General features: G+C 44.7%; 1 protein-coding gene across 2 annotated transcripts in view; it reads left to right on the top strand.

Annotated features, from left to right (window-relative positions):
• The window catches only part of LOC310835560 (scaffold attachment factor B1-like), a 36,445-nt gene that overhangs the window by 3,630 nt on the left and 11,342 nt on the right, over positions 1 to 21,473 (top strand). For both annotated transcript variants that reach the window (XR_014559705.1, XM_083720280.1), the window contains exons 2-14: positions 1,434 to 1,521; positions 1,903 to 1,967; positions 2,076 to 2,273; positions 2,663 to 2,725; positions 6,498 to 6,525; positions 7,441 to 7,969; positions 8,455 to 8,501; positions 11,686 to 11,786; positions 12,714 to 12,863; positions 12,968 to 13,047; positions 14,280 to 14,410; positions 14,538 to 14,629; positions 16,832 to 16,935. Coding sequence is in view for 1 of the 2 variants with exons in the window: in XM_083720280.1 (XP_083576406.1) it covers positions 1,434 to 1,521; positions 1,903 to 1,967; positions 2,076 to 2,273; positions 2,663 to 2,725; positions 6,498 to 6,525; positions 7,441 to 7,969; positions 8,455 to 8,501; positions 11,686 to 11,786; positions 12,714 to 12,863; positions 12,968 to 13,047; positions 14,280 to 14,410; positions 14,538 to 14,629; positions 16,832 to 16,935 (1,676 nt within the window). In the remaining variant the exon portion in view is untranslated. The remainder of the gene's footprint in view (positions 1 to 1,433; positions 1,522 to 1,902; positions 1,968 to 2,075; positions 2,274 to 2,662; positions 2,726 to 6,497; positions 6,526 to 7,440; positions 7,970 to 8,454; positions 8,502 to 11,685; positions 11,787 to 12,713; positions 12,864 to 12,967; positions 13,048 to 14,279; positions 14,411 to 14,537; positions 14,630 to 16,831; positions 16,936 to 21,473) is intronic.

The following is a 21,473-nucleotide window of genomic DNA, read 5'->3' as shown; positions in this document are numbered from 1 at the left end:
GGGGCATACCGGGAGAGGAGGTCCCGTAGGTACGAGGGTCCTAGGCCGTCAAGGGCTTTAAAAGTCAAAACCAGCAAATTGAATAAGAAAGGATTTTGATTTCTGTAGGGGGAGAAGATGGCATTGAGGGGTGGAATTAAAAGGAGGGAGAAGGAGGTGGTGTTGGGGTTTGTCAGTTGTGGGGCGGGGGGCTCCTACAGATGGGATCAGATGATGGTGATCCTATGCTGCAAGGATCACAAGGCGACTTACAATATAAAAACACAAAAAGTTCACACCACAGTAACAAACGAAAACAATACCCGCAATACAGTCATGTGAAGGATGGGAGAGAACTGGGGAGGGGATTGAGGGTCGAATGACAAGATAGAAAGGGAAAATAGGCAGGTGGGGGGGGGGGAGAGAAGTAGGTTGAATGATGGTGAAGTCAATGAGATGATAAGGAATTGGGTAGCATTAAAGGGAGCAAGGTGCTGGTGATGGGACTGGCTGGGGTGGAGAAGGCTCCATTTAAAAAACAGGTTAGATGACCCAGAGGTAAATGAGATGAAGGGCGCTGGGGTTGCTGTGGGGTAGATGATGAGAGAATGAGATCATAGAGTGGGTGGAATCACAAGGAAGGAGAAAGTAATGAAGAGGGGATTTGCTATGGGAAGAAGGCGCCTGAAGTTAGGATTGGATGATACTGTACTGAAATAACTGAAATCACAATAATAACTGAAATGAAAGGGGGATTGGGGTTACTTCAGGGGGGAGAGGGAGGAAAGAGAGGAGGGGATTAGGGGGTGGTTTCAAAGGGAAGAAGACAGTGATGGACAGGGGGGATGTGTTTGGGATCTGTTTGTGGCAGGGGCGAGAAGAGAGAAATAGGGAGTGGGAGAAGTGGGGTGGCAAGTACGAATGGTCTGTGAGGAAGGCCAGATGATGGGAGGAGGAAGAAAAATGGCATGTTAAAATGGAAAATACAGAAGGCGTACAGCTTCCGGGTCATGTGGCCAGCATGACTAAGCCGCTTCTGGTGAATCAGAGCAGCGCACGGAAACGCCGTTTACCTTCTCTCTGGTACCTATTTATCTACTTGCACTTTGACATGCAACTGCTAGGTTGAACTGCTAGGTTGGTAGGAGCAGGGACCGAGCAACGGGAGCTCACCCTGTCGCAGGTCCTAGGCTCTGTGGTTTAACCCACAGCGCCACCTGCATCCCTTGCTGTGGGGGTAGGAAGTGGTTAATTGTCCTGAGTAAGAGTGGTGAAATTTAGGGATGCAGTGAAAGGTGTACATCATGAAGACAGAATGAATACTGCCTTTCTTGAATGCACGGCAGACTTGGCGTTGCTGAGCTTCCTTGCAGAGAATCCTACAAAATGTGCAAGTAATATAAAATAAGACATTTGCTGTTTCTGAAATGCATACAATCTTTTTTTCCTAACAGACCATTGAGGAAGAAGGGGGAAATCCTGATGAAATTACTGTGGTGGCAGAGAGCCCTGGCAAGAGAACTCCCAAAAGAACAGTGAAAGGTATGGAATGGCATGGATGTTCTGGCCCTCTTGCAGATTGAATTTGCTTTTTTATCTTGTGAACAGCTGTTCTCTTTCTAGACCAGCTCGTTAGCGTGTGCAGATTTTGTGCTAGTTTGGATTTTCTGGGTCAGCTATATGAATATTTTATTTAGTTATTTGCAAAATGGGTAGCATGTATAAGTTTGGGCACCTAGATTTAAATGTTTTCCACTTCCCCCACCTCATATCTCTCTCTCTCTCTCTTTATTCGGTGTCTATTAGATTGTAAGACTTGAGGGCAGGGCAGTGTGTGTCATTCATATATATATAATATATAAAAACTTTGCACAGTGCCTGGAAAACACCTGATGAGCCTCCAATCTGTTTGCTGGTTTTTAGGGCGTAAGCCAGAGGAAGAAGGTGGAGAAGATAACGGGTTGGAGGAAAACTCAAGAGATGAACAGGTAGGGGGAGGAGAAAAGTGATTTAGTGTTCCTTACAAGCTCTGTTTTCAAGCTACAGGCATTGCAGTTTCCTTTTTTATTTACCCCCCCACCCCACCCCCTTTACAGGAGGATATTGAAGCAAGTTCAGATAACATCCAGGATATGGATGTGATGGATATTAGCATTTTAGACGAAGCCGAAATAGATAACACCAGTGCTGTTGATTGTGGAGATGACTATAGCTCTGAGAACCTTCTCGACTCTGACAAAGATAACATTGATGCGGAAATGAAAGAACTTCCTGAACAGCTAATGGAAAGCGAGGTCAGTAATTGGTTGGTGGCATCTCCTCTTGTGGTGCAAACCCAAGATTTGTGCTGGCGAATTGTGTGGAAAATTCAGCCCTGCACACCCCAGTCTAATCACTATTCCTCCCTTGGAGTGTTTTTTGTTTTGTTTTGTGGTTCAAACAACACAAGCCCTCTTAACCGTCACAGGTAGTCCCTCTTCTTCACTTTGTGTCCTTATGTGTCAACATTGTGTTGCCCACACCTTCACTTCAGAATTTGGAATGTTTGCAAACATTTTGTGGTTCGGTACAGAAGGGAAGGCTGGCTGGTAACAGTTAACTCTTTGTGTGACTTCTTATATCATCGCTTCAAGCGCTGGTAGCATTTTTAGTCTGCAAGGAATAACTTTTTTTCTTCTCTTAGGAGAACGGTGAAGAACTTGATGATCTGCTTGATGCTACTTCACCTGGTTTAACTGCAGTGAAGGTAATGTACCTGTCTCTTGATCAACGCCTGTCAGCTTGATCATATTCTGGAGCCCTGAGCTAGCAAATTACTCTGCTGTAGTTGTTGTAATAGAGACTCTGTTTTGATGTTGGCTTAACCTAATATTTAGCTTCCATGCAAGCCGAATCAAAAGGTTTCTGAGCTCCTCATTTCCTAGTGTGAATGGTAACCTCAGTGCATAAACAGCTGGGACTGATTTAAATCAAGGCAAATTCGTTGTTCCCAACATTTGTCAGTTCAGAATAGACCTGTTGAAATTAAGGCACGTGACTAGCAGCCGTGACCATTTGTGACAATAGCTATGAGTGTATAGGAACTTTCAAACTTGGCAAATTGGCCTTTGCTTCTTTTTTCATTGTTGTTCCTTTCTGCTTCCCTATATTGACCCAACAGACAATAATGAAATGTTTGTGACTGATAGTTTGAAGCAAGATCTGATAGTGACTAGATAAACTAGAGCAGACTATTTTCACAAGGTGAAAATTGCTTGTGCCTAACAGGTAAAATTGTAAACATTCATATTTTAAAAGCTATCAGATTGGCTTTTCCTTGATATAGAAAAGTTATCTTATCCCCATTAATCTAGCTGGGGTACCGATTCAGGTTCTAGATGATCTGCAGAGCTAAAATATACAAGCTTATCCTCATTTTCGTGGGGGTTACGTTCTGGGCCCCCACACGTTGGCGAGGCCCACGTAAAGCATTTCGGAACTGCACAATTCTGCATCAATCAGACATGCATAAATCGGTCATTGACTATATTCAACATTATTTACTATTAACCAAATTATTATTCGAGAGAAACTTGTTATCTGGTGTAAGCCATGCTTGGAGTTGGCCAGATAAAATTAATGGATGTGACTAACTCGAATCTATGCTGAATAGAACCTAGTTGGATTCAGCCCTCTGTGTTTTTAATTGAGTATTTATTTTCTGTCTTGTTTAAAGCTGGAAGCTGATGGCCAAGAAGGATAATTTTACTTGCCACAGCAAATATCACATACTTTTCCTATCTAAGGTAATTGTAGAGAGGAACAAAAAAAAGTAGTAGGACCCCAGAGCCATTGCTGCTTAATTACTGGAAATCTTATTCAGAGATTTTTAACAGAAGTTTCCCCACACAATTCATGTAAGTTATAGTATATTCATATCCATAAGGCCTAGAAACATCCACACAGTTTTAAGTCGCCCTATAGGACGCACTTTTCCCCCTCCAAAAATGAAGGGGAAATGTGTGTGCGTCCTATGGGGCGAATGCAGGCTTCAGGCAGCTCTCCGCAAGCTTGGGGAGACCGGGGCGACTTCCTGCCGGGCTCCCTAGGCTTGCGGATAGCAGGCTGTTCTCGGGGCTGGGGTCGGGGGAAGCTCCCTAGGGACGTCCCATGGGGCGAAAAATACGGTAATAATCCCTCTTCATTCTACCTTGGTCAGCCCACACCTAGAATCCTGTGTTCCGTTCTGGGCACCACAATTTAAGGATATCCACAAGCTAGAACATGTGCAGAGGAGGGTGACCAAGATGAGGAACAGAACAGTTCAGGGAGTTGGGTGTATTTAGCCTTAAGAGGAGACTGACAGCCATTTTCAAATATCTAAAGGGCTGTCACATGGAAGATGGATACGACCCAAACTAAGTTACAAAAAGGAAGATTCCGACTAAATATCAGGAAGAACTTTGTGACAGTAAGAGCTGTTAGACAGTGGAACAGACTCCCCAAAGAGGTGGGGGCTTCTCCTTCCTTGGAGGTTTTTAAGCAGAGGTTGGATGGCCGTCTGCCATGGATCCTTTCGTTGGGATTCCTGCGTTGCAGGAGGTTGGGCTAGATGACCCTCAGGTCCCTTCCAACTCTATACAGTGGTACCTCGGGTTAAGTACTTAATTCGTTCCAGAGGTCCGTTCTTAACCTGAAACTGTTCTTAACCTGAAGCACCACTTTAGCTAATGGGGCCTCCTGCTGCTGCCACGCTGCCGGAGCACAATTTCTGTTCTCATCCTGAAGCAAAGTTCTTAACCCGAGGTACTATTTCTGGGTTAGCGGAGTCTGTGACCTGAAGCATCTGTAACCTAAAGCAAATGTAACCCGAGGTACCACTGTACTGTAATTCTATGATTCTGAGCAATTATAACCAGCTTTGCAGAAATTGTAGGCTCTTTGGAAATTATAAATTTATTTCACAGCTGAAATAAATCATTGCATTGAATTTGCTTCCTGTATTGGGACAATAGTTATGGGCCTAAATCCTATCCACAATCTTTGACACACACTCTAGTTTCCATCTCCTAAGCCTGAAATAATTACACATTCTACCCTTATTTGCCTCTCCCTCTCCTCTGTTATTTTTCTAGAGCTAAAATTTATGTTGGAAGCTTCTTGGGCTTGAGGCCATTCGTGTTTATACTCTGTAAAGTAAGGTGTCTAACTTTGTGGATGTTTTTAAGACACTGAAAAATCTAATGCGGGAAACTGGGGAAACCTTTAAACTCATGTAACCTTTGTGTTGGGTTTCTTCCTTTGTTACAACAAATAAACCAAGGGTCAGCAAACCTTTTCAGTAGCGGGGCGGTCCACTGTCCCTCAGACTTCGTGGGGGGCCGGACTATTATTTTTTTTGGGGGGGGGGGATGAACAAATTCTTATGCCCCACCAATAACCCAGAGATGCATTTTAAATAAAAGGGCACATTCTACTCATGTAAAAACATGCTGGTTCCCAGACCGTCTGCAGGCCAGATTTAGAAAGGTGATTGGGCCGGATACGGCCCCCGGGCCTTAGTTTACCTATCTATGAAATAAACTATCAGGCCTACTGGCTGCTGATTTGCTTCTTTGCTTGGCTGAAGTCTCTTGTTTTGTGACCGATCAAAGACCTGCGGGGCTAGACTGTAGCTAAGTTGGGAAACGCTTTAAGTAGCAGGCCCCAAGATTTGTCCTTTTCAGCCATCATTCCTCTGCTACCTGGGGCTGTTGGTACAGTCGTACTGTTCGACTTCCAAAACGTTCAGAAACCAAAGCATGGCTTCTGATTGGCTGCAGGAAGATCCTGCAGCCAATCGGAAGCTGCGGAAGCCCTGTCGGATGTTCGATTCCAAAGAACGGTCGCAAACCAGAATACTCACTTCCAGGTTTGCGGCGTTCAGGACATAGCTGCCAACCTTCCCTTTTTTGACAGGAAATTCCCTTATTCCAGCGCCGTTTCCCGCTGCTATCCCAGATTGTTAGATATCCCATAGACTGTCCCCGGGTGAGGCTGCTGATCCCTTATTTTCAAATCTGAATGGTGACAGCTATGGTTCGGGAGCCAAAACGTCTTGAGTACCAAGGCTTTCGGGATCCAAGGCATGACTGTAGTTGGAAGTTCAACAGCATCTGGAGGGCTACAAGTTCCCTGCAATAGGGCATCACCTTGCTTGGATTCAACTGTCTCTATGGTGCAGAACTGTACATATTAATGCATAGTATTGCACTTTAACGCAGCACAGGAAGCCCTCAACTTACAGGGGGGTTACATTTTGGGGAATGGCCTTGAAGCAAGAATTTTTTATAGTGAAAACACATTAGGTGCCATGGCAGTTGGGATTGCTGAAGTCTCTCCCCCCCCCCCCCATGATTTTTATTTTAATATTATTTTTTTGCCAAGTGCATAATACTGAGTGTGCACAAGTTAAATGTGCATAGGTTGCGGGCTTACTGTATGAACTATTTGAGGCCTCTTTTTGCACCATTTAACACCACACCATTTTCTTCTTTCAGGACTTGGGAGAGCAACATTCAGAGCCAGGTACCTTTCGATTAATTTCTTCTAGCTGATTTTTAAAATGAGGTGGAGAAAAGGCCCAGGACTTTAACTAACTAGACTTCTTACATTACTGAGTAGTCAACAATCAACGTCATTCCAAAGTTCATAAATATTTTAAACCTACGGTAACCCTTATTGCTAGCTCTGAGAAGTAACGCCTTTCGTTTCGCAGTTGCTTCCTCTAGACCTGAAATGTTCTCTTTTTTTTTTAAGAGAAAAATAATAATAATCTCTATTTAGCTTCACAAATGCACTAGAAGAAATGTTAGCATCGCATATGAAAACAAAAGATTTCTACCTATAGCACAGATTGTAATATATGATTGTGTGATTGGGGAGAATAGTGAAGGCAGTTTAAAAGTTATCATAGGGGAAATACAGTGTTTTTAAGTGAGTTACGGCGTAACAGAAGAAGGAAGACAAGAGGTTCTACTTGGAAATTCCATAATACTGTTTCCTTTCTTGGACTTTCACATGTTCACACCATCAGAAGATGTTCCAGTTGACATGTTGGACCGCCCTGCCTTAAACAAAAAGAGAGAAAGCAATTCAGAATTTGAAATGGAATTTTGTGTTCTTTGATTCATTTCTATTTAAGCCTCTTGGAATTTGGGAAGAACAAACCTCTTGAAGACTTGTCAAGAACGAGCCAGAAGGTTTTCATTAAACTAATAGGGTCGTTTTCTTCTTCATAACTTATGATCTTGCTATAATGAACCATGTCTAGTTAGCGTTAGGCATTTGAATGTGGTATACCCAAGGGGTTTTCCAGTCTCTGTGTAGCCTTAGCCGTTCTCTCAGTGTTAAGTCTGGCAGCCATGCCCGTTCCGCATTTGTCTTTGCTGTGTTTCCCTGGTGATTAAACCTTGTGCCATTCTATTCCTGTTAAATCCATAGAAAATGAGAAAATGCTCGACATTTTGGGTGACACTTGTAAATCTGAGCCCCTTAAAGAAGAAGCTCCTGAAGCAGAGCAGGCACAGGAAGAGAATATCTCGTTGCCGGTCAAACAGGAAGCCCAGGAAGAGGAAGACGCACTTGCCGCTGCCGTCGCTCAGTCGGACGAAGAGCTTTTAGATACGGACAGCCAGTCAGGCCAGGCTGCGGCCAAGAGCGAGGAGGATGAAGCGAAGCACTTAGTGGTAGCGAAAGGGGAGCCGAGCGAAGAGACAGTAGAGGAAGCTAACCTGGACTCTGACTCTTTAGCGGTAGAGAGCAGGTGTGGTGGAGGAGGAGGAGGAGGAGGAGGAGGAGAAGGAAGTGGTGAGAGTAGCAAAGCAGCCCAAAGTCTGGAAGCCAGTAGTGAGGAAACTGCGGAGAAGGACGCAGGTTTCCAGGTGGTTAGCCAAGATGCCGAGAAGATGGAAGCCAAGGCTAATTGTGAGGAAGAGTCCTCTGCCCAAGAGGGTGGTGATCAGAATACGAGGTTTGTTTTTTCTCCGTTTTAGACCAGATGCTCTCTTTTTCTTTTTTTAAAAAAATCTCGTTGGTCTGTAAGAGATCAGGGTCACTGTTTTTCTTCATATTGGCCTGCAAGCGTACTGATATTCTGTTACCCTATTATAAAAGCCATCTTTTAGGTTTTGTTTTCCCCCTTCCCCATGTACAATTTTTTAAAAAAACAACAACCCAGAAAGGATTGATTTCTTTTTTACAACCTTCAGAGGTTGTTTTCTTAAATCTTCGCCTTTAATTGTCTGTAAGATGTTCTCTCTTTAAGGTTTACTTCCCGTACCTATCTTAGCAAGATGTTTTTCATTGTTGGCTTTTCTTATTTTTATTTTCTTTTTTTATACAACTAATTCTGGTAGGTATTGAGTTCTAGTGTACTATATATATACCTATTATATTAATTTGCTTTATTTTCTTTCCTGATTGGTTTTTCTTTTCTTTTTCTCCTTTCTCCTTTAGTTCTGAGGAGATCAAAGATGAAAAGCCAGCTTCCAAAGAGGAGAAAGGTAATATGTTTTTAAATATTGGTGCCTGTGCATAGGCAGAACTCGGCCTTCCTTTGATGCTATTTGATTTATTTATTTAGAATAACGGACACAACTTCGTCTTTCTTGACGTGCTTAACGTGAGTCATGCAATAGCAAAAAAAACGTTAATGCAATTCTGGGCTACTTCCAACAGAAATCTAGTGTCATAGTACTGCTCTATTTTGCCTTGGGTTCTTGGTCCGATTCTGGGAACCCCTTACATAGAATATTGGGAAACTGGAATGTGTGCAGAGGAGGATTATCAGAATGATCAAGGGTCTGGAAACCAAGCCTTATGAGGAACAGTTGAAGGAGTTGGATAGGTTTAGCCTGGGGGGGGGGATAGAGAGTTGATAGAAAAGCCATCGTCAGATATCTGAAGGGTTGTCACTTGGAAGATGGAGCAAGCTTGTTTTCTGCTCCAGAAGGGATAGGACTGGGAGCAATGGATTCATATGAAAGAATATTCTGGCTAAACATTGGGAAGACCTTTCTAACAGTAATAGCTGCGTGTCAGTGGAACAGAACTCCCCTTTACTGGATGTTTCCAAGGAGAGATTGGATGGCCATCTGACAGGGATTCTTCAGCTGTGATTCCTGCATTGGACCTGGAAGGGACACAAAGGATAATCCAATGCCACAAAAATTCTGTGATTCTACTCATGAGTATGACTGCAGCGAAAGATGGTGCAAGCTTATTCCGATCGCCCAGTACCAGATGATAATTGTTTATTTCGAGCCGTCAAAGGCCATCACGAAACTGAAATGCAACCTTGGGACCAGATGCATCTTGTCCTAGCTACTGTTGCACTCTGAATTATCTAATTTACCTGGCTGCCTTCCCATAATACTAATATGCCTAGAAGGGAGCCATTCCCAGAGCCCCTGGCCATAACTGATAGAGTTTAGGTGCTGTTTTCCCTATCTTGAAAGAGGAAGGTTAAGGGCCAAAGCTCAGTGACAGAGCACCTCTTTTGAATGCAGAAAGCCCCAACTGAATTCATGACATCTCCAGTTGGGGCTGGGATAAACTCCTGGTCTGGAGCCCTGGAGGGCTGTTGGCAGTCAGTGGAGGCAACCCTGAGCTAATTGGACCAACTTCCTATGCCAGGCCTTGCTAAAAAGGAGCTGTGTCCACCCAGTGTGGCTGGGGTATATGGGGGCTTCAGGTGTATCACCTGTTGAGAAACTGGCCCCCAAAAAGGCATCAGCTGGAAGTGTGGGATCCCCTGGGGGAATTTTCCGATCCTGCCAGTTGTTTTGCCTCTCTAGATGTTTTCTCTTGAGAGTAGTTGTGCTGTGCCTTATGTTACAGGATTTCTCATTAACTTGGGGAAAACTATTAACTCTTTTTTTAACTCACTGTATTTTAACTCACTTTTTTTTTTAACTCACTGTATGTAAAAGAAGGGACGCGGGTGGCGCTGTGGGTAAAACCTCAGCGCCTAGGGCTTGCCGATCGCATGGTCGGCGGTTTGAATCCCCGCGGCAGGGTGAGCTCCCGTCTTTCGGTCCCAGCTCCTGCCCACCTAGCAGTTCGAAAGCACCCCTAAGGGCAAGTAGATGAATAGGTAGCGCTTTATAGCGGGAAGGTAAACGGCGTTTCCGTGTGCTGTGCTGGTGCTGGCTCGCCAGAGCAGCTTCGTCACGCTGGCCACGTGACCCGGAAGTGTCTCTGGACAGCGCTGGCCCCCGGCCTCTTAAGTGAGATGGGCGCACAACCCTAGAGTCGGACACGAGTGGCCCGTACGGGCAGGGGTACCTTTATGTAAAAGATGATAATAGTAATAATAGATTGCCCTTAGAAGCAGCCACCTCAGAATAGGCCCTGTTGAATATTTTCCAAGACAATAACGCTCACCCACTATCAAAGAGCTTATAACCCACCTACTCTCAGCAGCCAGGAGCATCATAGCCAGGCACTGGAGAGACCTGCCAGGAGTGAACATGGACCACTGGTACCAAATCGTATGGGAAACAGCCTTACTAGGAAAGCTAAGCAACAGATTGAAACTAACACGGGGACAGATAAAAGAGGATGCCTTTATTATGCACACAGCCCAACAACAAGAACCCACCGAAAGCATACGAATTGATATGGATAACTTGACCTAACAACCCCTTCCCTTTCAGCTGCAGTCAACATGAAGGCAACCCCAGCCTCCCCTTCCCAACCTCTCTCACTGCCAGTGAAAACTAATGAAGGGAAAGAGAATCTACCCAAGTGATGCTGACACATAAACCTCACACATACAGTTAATAAAAGAATGCAAGTTTACCACCACATGTCCCACTATCCCCACCTTTCTTCTCCCCCCGACCTTATACTGTATACTACATTAACACCTTGCATCAAATGTAAATGACCTGTAGAGAAAATTCTGAAATGGAGACGATGCATGTACAATTGAAACACAAGAAAATCCTTTAATGAAAACTCTTAGAAAGAAAGAAATGGACTCATCAAGTCTGGGAACTCATTCTAGGGGCGAAGTACAAAATGACTTTTGGCCACATCAGTCAAGCCACTACTTCTTCATGGAAGTGACAATGTAGCCCCTCCCTCTCATGGGGAAGAGCCTGATTTGGACGCTGTGTGTGTGTGTGTGAGAGAGAGAGAGAGAGAGAGATCCAGAGACTCAAGTTTTTGAAATTCTGCTCTAGGCTTCCTCCAGAATTCCTCTTAGCAGCTCTACTCCCACACCAGCCATTTCCCCCCCTGCTATAGCCATCGAAAAAGTGGCTTGGAATCCTGCAAAAATAGTGAACCCCAGCAATAACAAAGTGAGAAATGACACGTGGAATTGGCCTAGTGGTACTTCCCACCAAACAGTTTGCACGTTGCCGCGAACGAATGTTGACATATGCAGCTTGAGTGTCGGTAATCTCAGGCACATTTTGTAAATGTCCAGAAACCCATGGTCAGTCCCCACTAGCGAGTATAAACGAGACTGTCAGGTGTTTGCAGTGAGTATCTGACAAGTGGGGATGTACACCGGTGAAGGCGGTTCTTCTGGGATTACTACCAAATTTGGGGATGTTGGGGCCTTAACGTGCCTTTTCTCCAGGTTAGATTTCCTAGGGCTGCATTTCCCCTTCCAGAGGTGGGGTGGGCTGCCTTGTTGCGCTAAATATGCTATAAACACTTCCTGTTTCCACGTAGGCCGCAGCGCTACCACAACTGGTCGGAACTTCTGGGTGAGCGGCCTCGCTTCCACCACCCGAGCAACAGACTTGAAGAACCTCTTTAGCAAATATGGGAAAGTAAGGCTGCATTGATTTTTGCTGAGGGACTGTAATAAAAGGGTGCAGAGTATCCTTAACAAGTGACCTTGTTCAGGGTTCCTGCCAGCCATGTCCTTTCCCCAGGATAATACAATCCTCTTCCATTTTTCTGTTTAGTTTCTGACTACTTTTAAAATATGTTTTGTTTTTGTTTTTTTGTTTATGGTTTTTATTGAATTTGTTACAAAAATGTAAAGGAAATGGCAGTAATATAGAAGATATTTCATGAAGCATAGCAATATGAACAGGCCCAGCAATGAATATAAATTTTATTAGATGATTCCGAAAGTACAGTTTTTGTCCCAAAGTGGTTAGCCAGGTGGCCAGCCTGTGACCTGTAATTGTTTTCTTCATCAGAAGCAAACTTAACGAAGGTCTACCATGTGTCCCGAAATTTGTCTAGTCTAGATCCCTTTCCCAGAGGTTTTAGGTTTCTGTGCTAGCTCTTCGTTCAGCACTATAGGGGATTCTGGCTACTTAGCACGAAGTCCTCATTGGGTTGGTTTTTTTGGGGGGGGTGTCTCTCTTTGACTTTTCTTTTTTAAAATATGTGTTTGCTTCGGCCAACTCCAGATCGTGCTGATATCTCTGTTTCTCCGAGCCCCATTGAGCTCCATTCAGCATTCCCCACTTGCATTTACTATTACAATGAAGGCTGTAGAAAATTGCTACTTGCAAGTGAACAGAGTTATGCCTGTGAGTTATGCTACTGCATACGACAGAACGGAATAAGTCACACTGTCCTATTACAGGCTGCTTGCTGTTGAGTCTTTGGCAACCCCCCACTTTCCCTTTGTGTATGTACCAAGTAACCCAACTGGCTTTTCTTTCTGCAAAGAGAACTGGTCACTTGACACCAAGCTGTGGCTAAGTTTATTCTAAATATATGTCCTTCCTTTCTTCAAGGTGGTTGGTGCAAAAGTGGTGACTAATGCTCGGAGTCCAGGAGCGCGGTGTTACGGCTTTGTGACAATGTCCACAGCTGAAGAAGTGACAAAATGCATTTCCAATTGCCACAAAACAGAATTACATGGGAAAATAATATCTGTTGAAAGAGTAAGTGGTGGTTCTCTCTCTCCCTGCACGCTTAAAACAAAAATAACCTAAGGGATGTTTTCCCAAATGTTACTTCTTTTTCTAACAAATAAACGTAATTTCAGGCAAAAAATGAACCTGCTACAAAGAAGCTATTGGAGAAAAAGGATAGTGAGGTGAAGAATGAAGCTTCAGCCAGTGATAGGTAATGTGTTTTACACTTGTTTTTCTTTCATTTTAAAAACATGTTTTCAGTTATTTTTTTAACAGTGTAAACTGTTTGTTCCCTAAGTACTTTTTCCTGTTTGAAGGAATAGTTGTATTCTTAACTTAGAAACACACACAACTTCCTGAGTGAGGATGCAGTACTGGAAAACCTGCCTGAAAGTTCAGGTGCTGTAGCTACATACCTGGTGTGAAAGGACTGCATTTACAGTCCTCCCAAGACTTGTGTCATTCGGGATGCACATCAGACTGCTTTCCTCCAAAAATCTACCGTGTTGGGAAGAAGAGAGACAGTTTGGCACTCTCTCTGTCCATCATACATAAAATATTTCTTCCTATATTCTGAATTTTTGCCTTTCCAGAAGAAACTTAATACATGGGTGTATTTTATTGATGTAATATATATTGCCATTTCAAGGATCTATAGACTTAGCCTGAGGTTTCTTTGGGAAACTCTGGATAAGATAGGAGTGCGGCCTCTATGTATATATTTCTCTCTCTCTCTCTCTCTCTCTCACACACACACACACACACTCACACTCACACTCACTCACACATACACACACACACACACACCCATGGCCCAAGTGTAGCAGGCAGGCAAGACTAGCTGCTTGTCAATCAACTGATTCAAGAGACCCATTTTCACTCCATGTAATGCATGGCATTTCAAAGCCCCAACAATCAGTCAAGGCTTCAAAGCACAGTTTACAGCTCTGTGCAGGCTCTGGTGAAAAAGCTGATAGTTCGGGTTTGCTGGAAACATGGGACTTCAAAGTGCCATGCAAGCACAGATACCCCTTTTTGGCTCAGCTCCATCTTTGCCTATTGCACACCTGACAGCATATGAGACAGTAGGTGGGCATGGCTTGGCCAAATGGGGAGCATAATTGGGCCCACAGGCCAGAGACCTGCGGCCAGAGATTAGTCTGACTCAGACCCATGTCAAATTGAGCCTCATTGCCCTGTTGGGTTTCCTTCCCTCTTAGTCTTCTTTCTTGCAAACCCCCCTTGATCATCACCCCCTACTGCCCCTACTCCCCAACAGCAGGCACTCCAGGGATTTGGTGTTTTTCTGTCTTCAAAATTGACCATGGAAATTGTCCTGTTTGTGGATTTTTTTTTATTGCTGTTACATTGCCACAACAAGGAGAGGGATTGCATTGTTGCCCTGCTTTTCCTTCCTGCGTTTTGAACTCGCTGGTTTTGCAGGTCTGCCAGTGTGAAGAAGAGTGAGAAGGCTGACCCAAAAGAAGATGCTACAAAAGCAGAAGAAAAAGATGAGAAGGGGAAAGAGGAGTCAAGATCTGGATCGGTGGATCAGTCCAAGACACCAAAATCAGGTAAATCTACTAGGCTGCCGCATAGGGGGAGGGGGAAGAGTGTAAATGGCTGGTCACTGTCAGGTTTAGAACATCAAAACCAGATTTCGTGTTGAGTATCTTAATCCCCACCCCTGTTTTTATGTAGGAAGCAAGGGTACAGAAAGGACTGTGATAATGGATAAATCCAAAGGCGAACCAGTTATCAGTGTGAAGACGACAACTAGGTCAAAAGAGAGGGTAAGTGGAACCAGAGCATTTCCCTTGATATGTGTAACTATAGAAAGGTTTAATGAAACATTCAACTTGGCTCAAAAGGTTTAAAGCTTCAGCTGATTAGAAGTACGTAGATCCTAGTAAATCTTAGACAATAGAAAGGGCAGAAGTTTAGATTGGGTTTTCTCCTTCCTTCTTTAAAAAGCCACCCAAATCTTGTCAGAAATTACCTTCATTTATGACTCCCGTGCTTCAGTTGTTTAATTTTTTTGTCCAGCGGGAGAAAGAGGCATTCAGTTATCAGTTGCCTCCCACAACTACCTTGCAGAACCTTGCAGCACAGGTTCAAAGAATTACGATAGTATCTTAAGTTCTACTCAGAATAGACTCATTGGATTAATGCACCTAAGCCAGTTTTGTCTGTTAATTTATGCTCTATGATTTACACGTATATCATTACTATTTATTAATTTTGTATGCCGCCCTATACCCGTAGATCTCAGGGTGGTTCGCAACGTAAAATTACAATATAAAAAACAAGCTATCGTTAGCTTACCAGCGCTGCCTAAAATTGCAGCATGTTCTACCAGGGTTGCCTCTACCTCTGCGGCCTTTTCTACTAATGCTCCCTTAGCTGAGCTTGCAGGGCTGCAGTGCGATCTTCACCAGACATCGTTTCCGGGTACTATAAAGATGGAGCTGGCTCTTCGCAGGAGAGTGCTGTCCCTCCCATTGGATAGAGAATAGAATGGGATTCATCTAACCCAACCCAGGGCTGGGCAATATCTGCTTTTTAACAACATGATACATTAGCAGCTAAATATTGTGATATGTTGATATATCACAATGTCTGCAACAGATGTCAGTTGCTTCTTCCTCAACACCTTAGCCAGAAGGTTTGAGGACTTCCTTAAACTGCTCAGCTGCAGGGCAGGAAGCTGTATTACTGTGTTTTAATGGAATTTTTAAATTGTTTAGTTAAGTTACAGATATTTTGTTTATAGTTGAAGAGATAGCAAGTCATATTTGGCCAGGATTTTGGAAATGTGATCTGTATAGAAACATGAAATAATCATTTATTTTTAAAATTGAGTCCCTTTAAGTAAACTGGAACCAGATTTGGTCAATTTGAGTTGCCTTGTGCTCCAAGATCCCTTCTTGGAAGCCGATTCAGACTGTTAAGAGTATATCATTTTCTCATAGCGAATGGGCCCGCATTCATTAAGCCCAAAAACAGCACAGGACACATTTGTGAAGGTTGTGCAGTAATTCTAAAATTTTGGTGTACTGCTCAATACCCACTACCTCACATTGAAGACTACTTTGGTGCTCATAATGCTGGGAAATGTTTTCGTAAATTAGACATTTAAGAAATTGATTATCTCCCTGGCATTCTGAAGTTCAGCAAGAACAAATTTTGGCAACAGCTGGTCTTCTCAAAAATGGATATCAGGAATTCAGATTGGGGAAGAGCATCTCTTTCATCTGTAAAAGCATCAAATGGCTGATTCGGTTGGGCAATTTGCAAATTGAAGGAACATATTGGGGTTGCTGAAGTCTAGTCTTTGTCAGTTGTCTTCCTAAGAACTTTTGGAGTTTGCCATTGTTTTATTCTGGTGGTATCCTTACACAGGGAGCTAGCCAGGCGTTCAGTGATTTTGGACGGTGGATGTAAGATGCTCACATTAGTAGTCATAGGACCTTCGTTTTGCGAGGCCTCCTCCGGAGGTTGTTCTGTCTGGTTGAAACCTAGTTCCTCCTCATTTAGATATCTCATTTTAGTCCAAAAGCCCAGAGAGATCTCCTTGGGGGTGGTTTTCCTTTTAGGGGACAATATGCTGCCCTCCCTTATGTGTTGTGCTTTCATAATTAAAGGCGAGTTTATCTCTGCCTTTACCTGGAGGTTATGTGGACACCAATCTGCTGAGTTATATTCCTGTGTAGGGATCATTTTGGAGGAAATCTGCCCCTTTTTTAGATCATCCTCCTTGGTATCATTATATGCATCTTTCCCAGCCAGTCTGGGAAATTATAGAATTTCAGCTTGGATTGAGGACAGGAATGACCAGAATTGACTTACTAGAGTGTTTTCTTCTGTAGAGAAATTGTCCTTTCACTCACTCACAGGGCATTCATATTGGGGTTGGGTCTTTCCCCCCAGAGTGAAATTGCCCTAAAATCATGCTTTTCTGTTAACTTTTTACAATTCTGGGTGTTTTCATTTAGAGCGTCAAGAGCCAGGATCGCAAATCGGAGAGTAGAGAAAAAAGCAGAGAGAGGCCCTTCAGCAAAGGCAGAGATCAGAAACGGCTGAGCGAAGAGCCACACCGGTAAGATCCTGTTTTGGCAAAACAAAATTTGCTTCTCAAACAAATTTTCTCCACCACCCTTCCCTTCATCCTTCCCTTTTCCCTAAATGGTAAGCATGTGATATATATTTCTGTACTTGGGTCAGCACCTCACAGGCTAACAGTGAACAAATAGGGTGTGCATACACCCCAGTTCAGCAGCTAGTTTTGCTGGTGAACTACTATGGATGGACCCAAGGGTCAAGACCCCAAAGTACCCTGCCTGCAGAACCACCCAGCCACAATCCATCGCTTTCTTTAGCCTGCTGGATTGTCAGTTGGGGCAGGCAGGCAAGCAGTGCTACTCGTGGAGACAGATTTGTTCCTAGAGGCCCTGTGCTTGCCTCACCCTAATGGCTCATCTTTTAACACCTAACTCCTCCTACTCGAGGTCTGAAGTAGCCTGCATCTTATTTTCAAACCTTGGCTCTGGTGGCTCTCTGTGGCAGGAGCCTAGAGAGCCAGAGGCAGCATCCGTAGCAGTAGATGTTTCCTCACCACCTGCAGAGTGAGAAACAAAAGGTTTAACTTCACATACTTGACATCGTGCCCACTCTGCCTGGAAATGTAGAACAAGTTGGTTCTGCCCTTGGGCTCTAGCCTGGACCACAACCTACGCGTGTGTTTCCTGTCTCACTCCGGCATAGGTAAAGAAAGACTTCTCTTGATGCTGGCAGAGCCTCTTGGTTGGCACTGACAACAGAGCCATTCCTATCTAGTAACAGCCTGATGATCTTCTGTTCTGCTCACGATCATCTAGCTCTGGAGAGGAAAGGAATAAGCCTTGGGAATTCTGACACTTTCCTGCCAAATCTGGATCCTTTTTGGTCACAGGCCTGGAGAAAGGACAGCAGTGGGTCACCATGGCAGCCCTGTGACAGATTGCTCAGGGAGAGAGTTTTCTGGAACTAAGAACCAGGAACAACCAGCATCTTACATGCAGGCTCCACCTCTCCTCAAGATGTCTGAGGCCCTTCTGACTCTTGGGACATCAAGCTGGTCATCCAGGCCTAGAGATTCCCACAGGGTATTTCCCAGAAGATAACCGGATGCCTTGATTCTGTAAAATATTGTTCAAGAATCCAGGAAAAGGGAATTGATCCATGTTGGCTCGGGGAAGCTGGAATTCCAAATGCGCAGTTCCTGCACCATTCCCTCCAGTTGTAAGGTGCAAATGACTCCAGAATTCAGCAGTGACAAGGACACAGAGTCGGAAACTACAGTACTGCAAATTGCCTTCCTGGGTGCCACATGTATACTTGAACTCTCGTGTAATGGAGAACACTCTGAAAATCCTGTAGAGGTAAAGGGACCCCTGACCGTTGGGTCCAGTCGCAGACGACACTCGGGTTGTGGCGCTCATCTCGCTTTACTGGCTGAGGGAGCCAGCATACAGCTTCTGGGTCATGTGGCCAGCATAACTAAGACGCTTCTGGCAAACCAGAGAGGGGCACGGAAACGCCGTTTACCTTCAGAGCGGCACCTATTTATCTACTTGCACTTTGACGTGCTTTCGAACTGCTAGGTTGGCAGGAGCAGGGACCAAGCAATGCGAGCTCACTCCGTCACGGGAATTCGAACCACCGACCTTCGGATCGGCAAGACCTAGGCTCTGTGGTTTAACCCACAGCGCCACCCACGTCCCTTCAAAAATCCCGTAAGCACCCTATAAACCTCTGGAAATCCAAAAACAAAACACACCAAACTCCACCACAATTGTTCCTTCCAAACCTCCTTTCTCAAACTCCCAACTCTCCACAGGTCGCAAAGGTCAGCATAAAAGCTCATGGGATTGGTAGCTGTTTCTCACTCTTTTCGGGCCATTTTTGCACCTTTTCGCAGTGTGTTTATTTTCCAGTGCACGCAGTTGCACGCAAATCGAACGCGTGTAACTGGAGGGACACAAGTACTAGCAAAAGAGCCAGACCAGGTTTCTGGCTCATAGCCTGGGCATTACTAAACCTGAAGCTGCCAGGCCCACTGATGGAGCAAGACCTGAAGAAGCAGAGCCAAGATCCCTCACCAGGTGCCCTCCCTGGGCTGGAGAAGCAGTGCCTCCCATGATGACATTGCAAGCCTGGTAGGAGAGGGCGCAATGGAATGCAGGAGACGTGCCCATCTTTCGGGCCAAAGAATTGGCTGTTTTGAGTACTCCGAAAGGGAGTGGACTGGAGGTATCCTGGGTGCTGCAGCAACAGACCTGCCTTGGCAGTTTGCTCCTCCACAAAGTCACGGTATGTCCTCTTTGCTGATGCTCCAGCAGCTGCATGTTAATCTCTGGATCCTGGGGATAAGAAGAATGAACAGTGCAGAATTCATTAAAGGCGTGGTGATGGGACCCTGCAGAGCCACTGTCAGATAATGGACCAGATGGGCAAATAGACTGGCCAGGTATAAATCGGCTTCCGGGTTCTCATCAGATCATATTCAGCCAGAGGCACCGCCAGGGTTATACTCCCATGTCTACAGCGTCTCAGGTTCATGGTTTTCAACAGCTCTTCTCCATCTACAGACCCCAAGGTCTAGAACTGCTGCGTCAAAAGGGCTCTTTCTGTCTCCAAATCCCCCTCAGCTGTGTCCAAAGTCTGCAAACCTCATGCACCAGGTTCACAATTTGGTTCGATTCCAGAGCGCCCTGAGGAAGCAAGGAGGACTTCCACACACGTTAATAAATCATTATTTCTTGGGGAGGGGCTCTCCTTTATTTATGTTTCTGCTGCCCACATATTCCCCAGCTGAAACTCAATTGTAGTTTAAAGATTTCCCCCACCCCAGCCCGAAAACCCTTGGAACGCCACCCCTGACCTGTTTCAGCACACTTCTAGTCACGTCTACTCAAAAGTACTGTTGAAATCAATCCTAGGTAGGTGAGGCTAGGATTGCAGCCTTTGAGAACAAGTGGTGGTTTTGGTGCACCTCATGCGCAAGGATGTGGGGAAAGCATCTCACATCAGCCAAGCAGGAAGAAAGAAGAGGTAACTCGGCCGCTCACTGGCACAAACAATCTCTCATGCAGTTCGACATGAAGACAAAGCCTTCCTTCTGGAGCTTGAAAAACCTGGTGGTTCTTCAGATTCTTATCTATATTAATAACTTTGCATCAGTGTGACACTTTCACCGTATTTTTCGCTCCATAAGACGCACCTGACCATAAGACTCACCTATTTTTTATAGAGGAAATGCAAGGAAAAAAATATTCTTTAAAGGGAGCGCTGAGCAGAGCCTGTATGCATCCCTCAGCGCTCCCTTTCACGAGCCGCATGGAGCGTGTGTGTGCGGAATTTGCAGGCTTTTTTTCCTTGGGGAAAAGCCCCCAAGAGTCGCACGCTCCGCACGGCTCTTTAAAGGGAGTGCAGCTCTTGGGGGCTTTTCTGGGAGGTGGGGGGAAGGGGCAGAGGGGCTAAGCCACAAGCTAGAACTGTGCAGCGATCCCTCTCACTCTCACTGTTGTAGCTTCTGGGATAGCCGCGCAGCCTGCATTCACTACATAAGTCGCACACACATTTCCCATTACTTTTTAGGTGGGGAAAAGTGTGTCTTATAGAGCAAAAAATACGGTATATGTAATACTTTTAAGTGGTCTGTTGTTGCTTCAGTTTTTTGTACGCCACATTTTAAATACATCAAGCGGCATAGAAATTAAATAATAAACGATGCTTCGAAGAAGCGGCTTGAAACGTTATTTTCTCTTTCCGCCCTGCATAATCGATCACAAGACGCAGCACACACCCACACCATTGAATGGCAAGGCCCATTAACTTTGGCCTCAAATATTTTATTGAGGGGGTGGAGGGACCTTGGCCCCTAGGAGTTGGCTCCTATGCCCCCTGTCCATCTTTAGTTTGACAAGGGTTTGTGCTGATTTCATGATGACACTTCTGTTCGCAGACCCATCATTTTGCGCCCATGGTGATCAGTTCTCCTCTTGCCTAAGGGTTTTCCCAGTCCTTCCTTTCTTAAAGAGTAATCTTCATTTATCATGTATTTGCTTATATTTATATCTTGCCTTTTCTCCAAGGAGCTCATGGCAGCAACATCCTCTGCTCCTTTTTATCCTCTGTGAGGACCATGCTGGCAAAACCTAGGTATTCAATGTGTCTCCAGGACATATATGTTGAAGGCATTTGGTGCATTAAGGCATTCTGACAGTCTGTATCCTGTCGTTCTCTAGTTGCTGTGTTTGTGCAGGCTGTAGAAAGATTTTGTTGAGTACTTGGTTTAAATTGTGTAAATTTTGGGTTGTATTTTCAGTGTCTCCGTATGCTGTTTGAAAAAACTTAGTTGCGTGCACCATATCCAAATGTGGTAAATAAAATTTTTAAATACAAGCCCATCCCTCAGGAGTCGAGGCCCCTTAGGTCCACCCTCAGCAGGCAGATCGGTTTAGCATAAGAAGTCAGCAGGGAGAAACGCCACCAACACAATTGCTGCCCACTCAGTGCGCCTCACAACCACTGTGGCCATTTGGGTGTGATGCCGGAAGGACTCTTAAGTAGGACTGCTGCCTTGGCTGCACCCCT

This window comes from Podarcis gaigeae (assembly GCF_964106915.1).
Source record: "Podarcis gaigeae genome assembly, chromosome: 18".
NCBI lineage: Eukaryota > Metazoa > Chordata > Lepidosauria > Squamata > Lacertidae > Podarcis > Podarcis gaigeae.
Note: the sequence above shows the minus strand (reverse complement) of the source record. Positions and strands in the feature narration are given on the sequence as shown.